Source organism: Grampus griseus, assembly GCF_964374135.1.
Source record: "Grampus griseus genome assembly, chromosome: 14".
NCBI classification, from domain to species: Eukaryota; Metazoa; Chordata; class Mammalia; order Artiodactyla; family Delphinidae; genus Grampus; species Grampus griseus.
In genome coordinates, this window is record NC_139008.1 from 13,959,073 (window position 1) to 13,971,010 (window position 11,938).

Below are 11,938 nucleotides of genomic sequence, written 5' to 3' on the forward strand. Positions count from 1 at the left end.
GGGAACAGTAAAGGAAATCAATTATTTTTAAGTACAGTGTCACAATTATTAGACAAAACAAATGTGTGATGTAATAATACTTGCGCTTCCTTGTTCGTGCATTAAATAATAAGATCTGACAGCGGGTGTAATAGCAATTGTAATTTTGAAATACTGCAGTCGTAAGTGTAAACAACATGGGGAGATAATTCTGACAACTGTAACGTGGTAGGAAAACAGCAGCAAAATCACAGAACTGCTAATTCCATTGCATCATGTGGCCTGCATTCGTAATTGAAGGAAATGCTAGATTCCATTTAGAGATTGATGGAAATAAAGGTACATTCTTTCTCATCCAAATTCATGGGCCCTTTGATTCTATCCTCAGGCCGCCAAGGGTGAGAGTCCCCAAGGACCCCTGTCTGGTGCATTTCTTAGTCCTGTTTCCTGGCTTCTTTCTTCAGGCTTTCTCTGGGCAAGTCGCCATCTCTTTGTAGGAAACCCATTCCCCGACTACAGGACACAGCTCCCTCTGACTTCCTCCCCCGCAGGGACAAGCCATAGAAATCAATCCACCCTGGCAGTAGGTAATAAGAATAACATTGTGGGGCTTCCCTGGTGGCGCAGTGGTTGAGAGTCCGCCTGTCGATGCAGGGGACACGGGTTCGTGCCCCGGTCCGGGAGGATCCCACATGTCGCGGAGCGGCTGGGCCCGTGAGCCATGGCCGCTGAGCCTGCGCATCCCGAGCCTGTGCTCTGCAACGGGAGAGGCCACAGCAGTGAGAGGCCCGTGTACCGCAAATAAATAAATAAAATTAAAAAATAAAAATAAATAAAAACGTAATTCACAGCCTTCACCAGACTGCCAAAGGGATGCATGCACGAAAAGCCCCTCTAAAAATACTTTTATTTTTTCCGACTCTAAGAAGATTTCTTTGTAGATGGTAATTTTTCCCTACATTGAAATTATTTTTTCTGACTCTATGAAGATCTCTTTGTAGATGGTAAATTTTCCCTACTCTGGTTATTCCCAAGCCTTCAGTGCAATCTGTGATTTACATCCATCTGCTGTGTGATGATGGCCGGGTGGGGAATTGAGAGAAGGCAAAGGAAATCGTGCCCTTGCTCCAGCACCACCCCTCCAGGGGCTGATGACTTGGTAGCTGCTGCTTACTGAGAAAACACGGAGGCCCCAGAGTCCCAGGTGTGGACCGGAAGGGAAGCAGCAATGGGGCTGAGATGGTGCTAAGCCCTTAGATGGGGTCAGGTAACCAGAATCAGCTACAGGTGGATTGACTCATGTACATACTGAAGGCCCACCTGTTTCCCCCAAATATAATATGAGGAGATGACCCTGCTAAGGGAAGGAGACAGATATTCGGCCAACAGCAGCACAGTGGTACCAGCTACTCCTTTTCTTTAAGTAAGTCCCACCAAAGCTCTGTGTGACCTGGGCCCGATTAATGACACTCTGAGTGACCCCTAGAGTTGTGGAATGGACCACTTGTATCATGACATGGGCTGGCCACTCTCTCTCCTGGAACATATTTTATCGATTTCCCTGAAATCCTGTCCTGGTTAATGTCTCTGCCCATGTGGCGAAACTTCCTCTATTTGCCACCGTGGCTCTTTCTGCCCTGCCCTTTCTCCTTCTGGAGTCTGGCACACACGAGGTTAGGATAATTTAAAGACAGACAAATGCTTTTCTAACATAATAATGTTCTGAGTTATCCACAGGATTGTGGGTATCTTGACTCCCCACCACGCAGATTCTTATTCTTCCATGCCACCCGGCAGGAATCCAGAAGACGCTGAAAGAGGTACATCACTGGGAACAAGTAGCATAACGATCCAGGATCCATGAAGGAAAACTGTGGGCGTTTTACAATGTGGTCCCCAAATTGAATCTCCTCGCCACTGATATGTGCTCTCTATGCCTCTACCCCCTGAATCTAGGAGGATCTGGACGGCTTTGACGGCCAGAATATGCCAGAAGGGATGCTTACAAGGCCAAGTCATAAAAGGCCAACCAGGCCCCAGCTGGTGCTCTTGGAAGGCTCATCCCTAGACGCTTGTCGTAGCAGCCAGAGGCCATGCTGGGAGAAGGACAAGCCATGTGGAGAAGTCATATGTAGGTACTCCCAGCTGAGCTGCTCCTTCAGCCAGCCCAGCTCAGGCACCAAACATATGAGTCACCAAACGATTCCAGCCCCTGGCCATGGAGTCTTTCCAATAGAGGCACCGGACATCACAGAGCAGAGATAAGCCATCCCCACTGAACTCCTGACCCAGAGATCCCAAGAGCATAAGATGTTTGTTGGTTTATGGCATTGAGTTTGGGGTGGTTTATTGCAAAGCAGTAGTAGCTGGACTAAGAAGAACCCAGAGGTCCAGGGGGAAAAGGTTCCTGCAATGGCCACATGTGGACCATGGGTAGAGAGCTGGATGTGGCTCCGATGGGAGAGACTGGGGAAGGGACATCTGGTGGGACAGGCCTGCGGGGCCTCTGTGTCCCTCCAGTCCCCTTTGAGCTCTACGATGGGGAGGACTGACTGAACCCTGAGGGAAAGTGCTGTTTTCTACAGTCTTCTGCTGACAGCAAGTCTGTCAGGGCATGGATTTCACTGTCTCCCCCTCCCCCTGCCCCACTTTCCAGATAGGAGCAAAATGCTCAAATTAAAATTTGATACAAACACAGGGAGTGTGCTACATGAATTTGGTCTGGCCCAGGGATTCTCAATTTTTCCATAAAAGGGCTTCTGATGATAGAGAATGACGGGGTCATAGCCCAAAACATCTCACTGCAAGCAAGGACCCAGTTTTGAAGTCCAAGATTTTTGTCTTAAAAACTAGTATCTTGCACCAGAACATACCAAGCTTTGTTTTAATATTAAGCTGTCTTAGATTACCTGCCATGAGGTGAAAAGTACATCGCATGAACGTGTACCCTGTTTATCCTATGATGCCGGACATGCTCTGGTCCATTGCTGCATCCCCCATGCAAATGCCAGGAAGATAGGCATATAGCATCCTGATACCCAAAGCTCTTCCAAAGAAATCAGGTTCCTAGGGGCCAACTGGGTTACTGACCATGGAGCACTTTTAGAGGAATACTTATTAATAACAATATTAACCATCAATTTGTGGCATGTTTCACATAAAATAATAAAATAATGCCATTTGCAGCAACATGGATGGACCTAGATACGATCATACTAGGTGAAGTAAACCAAAGACAAATAACATATGCTATCACTTATATGTGGAATCTTTGTTTAGAAAAAAGGATACAAATGAACTTATTTACAAAACAGAAACAGACTCACAGACTTTGAAAACAAACTTATGGTTACTAAAGGGGAAACGTGAGAGGGGAGGGATAAATTAGGAGTTTGGGATTAACATATACTACTGTATATAAAATAGATAATCAGCAAGGACCTACTGTACAACACAGGGAACTCTACTCAATATTCTGTATTAACCCATAATATTTCCCATAATATTAGGGAAAAGAATCTGAAAAAGAACGGATGTATGTATATGTATAACTGAATCACTTAGCTGTATACCTGAAACTAACACAACATTGTAAATCAACTATACTCCAATATAAAATAGAAATTAAAATTTTTAAAAATGTGGTATGTTTTCTTAGAAGAATCATGCAGGAAATAATGGATCCTGGCTGAAAGGAGGATTTTGAAGAGACTTGAGTTAGAGAATCTCCAGGAGGGTGCAAGAGTGATCAAAGTTTCTCAGCTAAGATCATTTGTAACATTTTCTATGGAGTCCAGAATTTACACTTTGGCTATGCATGTAGATTTTTTCTTCGTGAAGACTGTGTTCTTGATCCCATGCCCCCTGGCTTCCTAAGAGACACTGCTCCACTAATTATCACCTTCAAGCCCTTCTCCTCTCTTGCCTCCTTCCCCTCCACTCCAGTGTCCCCTGTCCTCAGAAGCCCTTCCCTTAGGTAAATTGGTTCCTAATTCTGGAGAGCAATTTGGCAAATCTAGCAAAAGGAAAAAAAAAAAGTGTATACTTTCTGACCCAGAAATTTCACTTCTAGAAAATTTATATTTAGATATACTTGCACAAGTTCATAAGGATAAATAGAGATGCTCATTGCAGCACTGCTTGTGAGACCCAAAACAGAGCAGCCTAAACAGCTATCGAGAGGGGACTGGTGAAATCGATCAGCGTACAACAGAAAAGCATGTTGGTAATAAATTGTTGAGTGAAAACAATCTTGCAGGGTAATGTGACCACATCAGTGAGAACAAACTATGAATATTTAGGTGGATATAGGTTTATTTATTCTAGGTATACTGCACAACTTCAGGGGGGTGACATTCACATCGTATTCTTGTTTTATAATTGAATGGTGTGCCCTGGAGCTGTACAACTGCCTGGTGTGTGTGTGTGTGTGTGTGTGTGTGTGTGCGCGTGTGTGACATGTTCCAAGGCACACCCTGTGCATGAATTTACCCTAACACATAAACTCTATGGTGAGTGTTAATCCGTCTTTTCCATGAGCCTATAAACTGTAAGAGGAAAGGGATTATTTGTCTCTGAATTCCCAGCACCCAGCACAAATCCTGGCACACCAGTTAATGGTGTTTGGTTGAATATGGGTGCTAGCATTCCCTGGGCCCAGGGTATATCAGTTATGCATCATTTGCATAGAACTAGGCGTGTCCTAGGGGGAGGAAATAAACACTTAGCGGGTGATTTCTTGGCTTTTACACACACACACACACACACATATTTACTCATACCCAGTGTTCCAGGCTCAGAGTGTATTTGGAAAAGCGAGCTAAGCCAAGATAAACCATTTTCTTTGCTGTTCGACATCGCTAAGGTTTTAATATGCATCGATATTCTCTAACAGGTAGATATAGTACGGAGCAGCACCTGAATTTCACCAACCATGAAGCACTTTTAGAGGAATATTTATTAACATTGATGTTCTGAGGATCATCACCTTGGAACATGTTGTATTAGAAGAATCAGAAAGGAAGTAAATAGGTCCTGAAAGGAAGATTTCCAAGAGATAGGGTCAATCTCCAGGAGAATGAAAGAGTGATTAAAAGTTTCCTAGCCAAGATCATTTGAAATTCAAGTTGGACGGCTGGAACTGATAGAGAAAGGGAAAGGGAAAAGAGTTGGCCATCATAACAAAAGAGGGCAAAGTACACTCGCTGATGTAACATTGTCTCAGCAGAGACCCTCCCAATTCTTCTGGGGACCTGCTGGGCTGTTGGTGAAGGTCCCAGGGAGAAGGAAATTGGGGTCACCAGATTTCCAGGTCCTAGTTGAAAATCTCCTGGTTTAGTAGGTAGAGCCCACAACCGTATAGATTTTGTAAACTCACCAGATAAATTTTGGTGATGAGCTAAATTTTGAACTGCTCACTCCTTGGCATTGGTCCTTCTGCTCTAACACTATCCCTTGTTCCAGCCAGAACACGATCAGTGGACTGATGGGGGCAGAGGCCGGATCACAGCAAGTGAAGGCTGAGAAGTAAATGAAAGGTGGAGAAAGAGAACAAGTGTAGGCAATTTTTTCAAGAAGTTTGAAGAACATTTTCTTTAAAGTTCATATCAGCCTTTTTTTTTTAAAGGTAAGTGACAGCAGAACGAATGTCTGTGCTTAGGGGAAGAAGAGAGAGGTTGAAGAATAACGGAGGAGGTACAATAGATGGAATAAGGTCCCTGCAGAGAGGGTGGCAGGGAACAGATGCCTGGGCACAGGTGGCAGGTGGTCCTTGACCTGGTGAAAGGCGTCCTCCTCCACTATGATGGGCAGGGAGGGGCAAAGATGAGCTTGGATGCAGAAAAGGTGACAGACAGGTGCTCAGGAAGTTGAGAAGTTTCCTCCTGGGGCCTTTGTTTTATTTGGGAATGAGCAGGTAGCATCATTCTTAGATGAGTGGGTAGTGGGCGAAACAGTCATGGTGGAACATGGGGAGGAGACCTGGTCCCTAGGAGGACCTCTGAGTCCCACTGAAGACCAGCTGGAGTTGAAGGCTATGAGTATCACCTACCCATGTCCCATATCCATGTAAGATTTTCTCTCAGTATGCTCTATATCCTGAAATAGGAATAACAGTGGTAAACACCATCAAGGAGGTTGTTAAAGCGGGGAGTATTGCAGTGTGAGTTCTGTGAGTTGAATCTGAAGGAACATGAGGTGGAAATGTTGCCTTGTCATCCACACGGTTTTAGCTTCCTCACGTGACATCAGGACTCTGGGCAGATGTGAGACAGAACAAGCACTAAGATGATCAAGGAGCGCGGGAGTGATTGGAAGGAAAGCAGGTGATGACAGCAAGGAGAGGTCAGAGGCGACATTTTTACACAACTTTCTAGGAACCATGCTATGAAGGTCGACCAATAGTCTCTCCAAGTGAAAGGTCTCACTGTTCATCTCAGGGGCCCTGAAGTACCTCCCCATTCTCCCAAACGCACACAAACCTTGCTCCAACCAGAATGGGTCTTCTCTTTTTTTTTTGCCTTACATACTGGGATTCTCCAGAAGACATACTTTGGAAAGGTTTTGTGAGGAAAACAAAACAAAACAAAAATGAACATCACTGATGAGACCCAACCCTTGCATTCAACCCGAGAAAGAACCCGAGGCTCCCAGTGAGTTGATGGAGGTGCCCACTCCTGCATCCTTCTACAGAACCATATGGTGTGTGCTCTCCCCAGAGCTAATGCTCGGTGATGAAACATCCTCATTAGGGCTGGTGACATGAATGCTGCTGGGGTCCAACAGAGCTGGGCATTGTGGGGAGGGAGGAGCAGTGGCCGTGGTGGGGCCATGGAATCCCCTGGACACCTGTTAGGGACACGAGGAGGGGAAATTAGGATGGGCAGACCAGGTGGGACTCTGGTTGATGATTCCAACCTAACTAGGGAAGCCAACTTAGTAACCAGGCAATAAAACTTGAGTTCGTTCTGCCCCTCACTGCTCAGGACCTTAAATCATGGAGGAGTTTATAGGTCCTGTTTATGTAGAAACTCTCTTTATAAGCTATTCAGAGCAGGGGTGGGAGGGAGTAATAGGGAGAGAAAAATTCCCTTTGAATTTCTATTGCTTTCAGAGTCAGCAATTTAATGAGTCATGCATTCTAAATCCTTGCTTTGTCTACACGTTTTCATGTCAAAATACTAAAAAACACTTTGTTTGGAACATGGGTTATTTTTAGCTCAGGTATCAACAGTGCACATCCATTTCTCCCCATATTAGAAAAGCTTCCTTTGGGCTGGGTTGGAGCAACACCATGGGAGTGGGGTTGTTTACTGGCTGTGGTTTTCTGAAGCTACCTGGGTATCTCTCTATCCTTGGTGACTCTCTTCCAGTTGGTCTCCTGGGCCTACTGACCATTCATGAGTCAGCTCCAGACCTGGTCAAAAGAGTTCCAGGTCTCAGAGTCTGGACAAAACGGGAAGAGCATCCTTTCAAGCCTCCAGCCCAAGGAGTCAGCACCTTGGTGGGCCCGAGAGAAGCAGGGCTCCACTGCTATGGGCCCTTGCAAGACTCTTCAGAGTAGAAGAGAAGGAAGGTCCCCAGCTACAGGCCAACTCCAGATTCATCAAGAGAAAGCCTGGCCACACCTTGGCAAAGACATAGGAATAGACATTCTGGGGAATTCTGTAATCTTCCAGACTGACAGGCAGGAGAATGGGCTGGGAGGAGGCTAGAGGGTCCTACCTCTCCAGTCCCTGCCTCTGCATGACGTCTCTCTCCACAGGCCACTGCAGTGCCCCCAGCCAGCTTCAGCTACCCCACTGCTTTTGTCCCACCAGTGATAGTTCACTCCTCTGCGTCTCCTGGGGACCCCCTTCTCTGAAAGGCTCCAACTTAGAGTATGAATAACAAGCACCTTACCTGCACCTCGTGAGTAGCTGACCAACTTCAAGAATGGAATACAAAACCAATATCTGAAGGAACTGGGGTGAGGAGCTGCCCCACTTCTCATTGTCTCTCCACCGGTTTCACCCACATATTTATAGCAGAAGCAACCACGTTCATACTCTCTGCCCTCATCCCCTGGACACTTGATTTGATCAGGAGTGGGCAGCTATGACCCTGTTCCCCAGGGATTTGGGAACTAGGACCATACTAATTCCCAGTTGAGGCTGACTGCCAAATTGGCAGCAACTTGATAGCGATAATTTTTACTATATATTGACAGAGAAACCAGACAGACATAGACAGGCAGAAAGAAACAGCTTTCTTGGGTTTTTCACTTCCCTGAGGCTTTGGATTTTCTGACATACCTTCTCCCACCCTCCACCAGTGCCTGGGATCTTGTGTTACGATGTTAGATATTTCTCTTTTCACTTAGGAGACTTCTACTGGACTTCTGTTACTAGGAATCAAATTGGTACCAGGAGATGGGAAAATGATCTGGGGCAGGAAGATGGGACACGTGGAGGAGACTCCTCCTGACTTTATAATTTTGCCCACCCTGCCCATACCAGGCACAACCACCTGGACCCAGAGTGTTTCAGGACTGAGGCCCCTGATGCTCTGTAAACTAGTCCCAGTACTCAACACCTGTGTTTTATCTGAAGGAGGCTCCCAGCCAAGGAACCGGAGGACAGGGATGCAACCTTCTCTACTCTGTGAGACTTCACTGATGGAAAGTTACACAAAACATGTTCCAGGTGGGCTCTTTTCCCTTTCCCCTCCACATCCAAGCCCTGGTGCAGAGACTGTGACCATGGAACTTCATTCCTTGGCCCCATCTCACCCCTCCTCCTTTTAGCTGTCTCTCTCTGTGCACTGCACAAAGAAATCGTTGAGAAATGTGTGTGTCTGCCTCCAAGGAAGGAGCAAGCAAAAGTGTTATGTCTGTTGGTGTGTGGGTATGACTGTGAATGTGTGATGAAAACAAGCCAGGAGCCTAGAGACCCTCAGCCCTGGGGTCCAAGAGGAGTTCATGCTCTCCCCCACGGAGAAGCTGATGGCTTGGGAGAAGCAGATTCATTCCTCTTGGGCTACTACTGCCCCCAGAAATGAGGGAAACTAAACTGCCTAACTCATGCTCATCACAGTTCTGGCCCCAAAACTCTAAATCCCAAAGTCACAGGAACAAATAGGGAAATATTTTTTAATGTGGGAGTATGTTGAATAAAAAAGGGTTTCTGACTCCACTGGACTTCTTTTTCTGTTTGCTGCATGATATCTTCTCATCCACTAAGGTGGGCAACTCTCCTTATCCTCTGTAGCATCAACCACATCTGTCATTTGCCACAGACCCCATAGGACATGCAGAACCATTTCTCTGCCCCAGTCCTTCCCTCCTTCCCTCCCAGGGCAAGTGCCCAGAATGCTATCACTTATTCCAGACTGAGAATAAACCAAATGGGGATTTCATCCTTGGACTGGACCATGCCTCCTGCTGGGGCTCCTCTCCGGGCTGGGGAGGCCCAGGTCAGGTCGTCCTCTGACCCCTGACCAGCTTTCCTGAGCAGAACCTCCCTCTGAGCCTGCCTTCAGTATATGTCATTTCAGCTTCACGTTGCCCTCTTCCAGACCTTCCCTCAGAGTCGATGAGAATGGCTCACCCTGCAGGTCAGCACACCCTTGGCGAAAGATCCTATCAGCTCCCACCTTGATTTCCCAAACAATGAGTTGTACTGGAGAAGGTTCTGGATAGAGTCTTACAGCATCCTGTGCTGGTCCCTGCTGTCCAGCCCCCAGCTCTGGAGAGAAATTGCTGCAGATCAGAAATACGTCCACTTCCTTTATTCCCCCAGAAGCCTAACCCTGAACTCACGGTCCCCACTATAAACACTCGTGGTCCCCACTAGGAGCTGGTGACAGAGAGGGCTGGGGATCCCATTCCAGACAGCCTTGGGGAGACCACTGCAGAACATACCTGTTTAAAGGGCTCACCCAGACCAAATCCTCGATGTCAGCTTCACACAGATCAAAATTTCTTTCTATACAAAACCACCCAGAGTTGAAATTCCTCTTGAGTTTTTACAGCCATGAATGTCTCCAAGGAAAAGAAAGAGAGTAGGATCAAACCCACAGAAGCCTGTGACTTAGAACACATACAACCCCTCCCCCTGAGCTGACCTTCTCACCCATAATCGGGGGAGAGGCAGGGGAGTCCAATGGTTAGGAACAAGTTTTTGGATTCAGAGACATGGGTAGGAGTCCTGGGCTGACCTTTGCCTGTTTGATCCGGTCTATGTGACGTTGTTCACTGGTAGTCTTACTGTTCTCCCGTAAAAAAAAAAATGGGGTTAATAACACCCATATGGGGTTATTGTGAGGAGTAATTGAAATTATCTATGCAGAGCTCCTGCTTCTGTGCCACCACAGAGTACACACACTATAAATGGCATCGGTTGCTTTTTTTTTTCTAACAACCCCCTCCAACCTAATCAGTCCCTAATAGAGTCAGCTTTCAAACCCATCCCCTTGCCGCTGCATGCATCTCAGATAAAATCAATGGATAGCTGTCAGGCTCAAGACAGATCGTCAAATCTCTGGCCCAGCTGGGACACGCATCCCCTTGGGGCCCCTCCCTGGTGTCCTGTCCCCAGACACTCAGCACAAAGGCTTCCAGCTGCCATGCCACCCCCTACCTGCGGGCTGAACACAATCAAGTCCTGAGCAAACATTCAAGAAAGCTCGTTTCTCCGGGGGTTTGGGGGAGAAGACTTGCCAAGTGGGGAAGTCGGGGGCCTGGGTCCTCAGCGGCTCCTCTCCCCCTCCGGGGGCTCCTCTGCCCCCCTTTTCCTCATTCTCAGGCTTCCCCTCTCCAGGTTGCTCAGGCAGCCGCATCGGGGGTCCAGGGCGATGTTCTCAGAGAGATTTGTGAGTACACCAAGGGAACGTCAGCAGAGACGCTGAGATTCTGCAAGGAGTTGACAGAAACTTACTGCCTGTACAGTCTAGTGGTAATCTACTCAAAGTCAGTTGCCTCAATAACTCACACCCTCCCTTCCGCATTTAAACAGGACAACCGTAGAAACACAGTCCTGGCACAAGAAATATAACTGCGGCTGTGACAGATGTTTAGTTATTAATAAGGCCTCGATGTCACCAGAGGGTACTACACAACAAGCCAATAATGTGCCTTTGGAACCGACCATCATATTTACAGGTTCTTTTCCACTCCCGCTCCGGCGGGCTTTGCTGTGGTGTAAGCTATGCGGAGGGAGCTAGAACAGCCAGTGTGATTGCAGCCTGCAAGAAAGCCCAGCGCCTCGCCAGCAGAATTTGTTTCCTTGCCGTTGACACCAACAGAGCCACAGAAACGAAGTGTATGTGGCGGCGGGGGGTGGGGGGTGGGCAGAGAAGTTAGCACAGCCGTCTAGTGGAGAGGACTCTTGCCGAAGCTCTTACGCTTGTGACGCCACTTGCCATCCCAGGGCAACGTCATCCTAACTTCCTTAGACAAAGCGAAGAGCATCCCGGACTACACGGCCCTTTACCAGCTCCAGTCCAGACTTGCTTCCCATGTGTATGGAGCCTCTGGGTGGGCTTGAAGTCACCGAGGGGTGACTTCCTCTCTCTCCCCACCCCTGACATCGGGTCAACCTCTACAGTCCTTTACAACTCTGCTTAGGTTAAGGCACCCGGCTGGCTTAAGGCGCCCCTCATCTGTGCCTACATCCGCTGTCATCCATGGCCTCTATCTCTCTCCCCTCCCAACACTGCACTGAGAAAAGCTCCAGGCAAGGAATCGTTCAGATGCATTTGTGTCACCTGGGCCCAGGCAGGGATGACCTGAGAATAAGCAGTGATCAATAAAACACTTATTGAACTAACATTTACTTGATATTGGTTTCTCTTTGGTTTCACATTGAAGTTTAAAAAAAAATAATAATAAAACAAAGAATCTCCAGAGATGTGAAGTATAGAGAGGTTAACTGGAAGAATCCTGGTGATGGACTGAACGAGCCCTGGACACTGTGGATCGAGC

The 11,938-nt window shown here is 47.2% G+C and overlaps 1 protein-coding gene across 1 annotated transcript in view; it reads right to left on the reverse strand.

Annotated features, from left to right (window-relative positions):
- Positions 1-10,794, reverse strand: part of CALN1 (calneuron 1) — a gene marked incomplete at both ends in the record, with an annotated part of 433,025 nt that extends 422,231 nt beyond the window's left edge. The window contains one exon of the mRNA XM_082670270.1: positions 10,672-10,794. Coding sequence (XP_082526396.1) covers positions 10,672-10,794 — 123 coding nt within the window. The remainder of the gene's footprint in view (positions 1-10,671) is intronic.
- Positions 10,795-11,938: the final 1,144 nt, after the last annotated feature.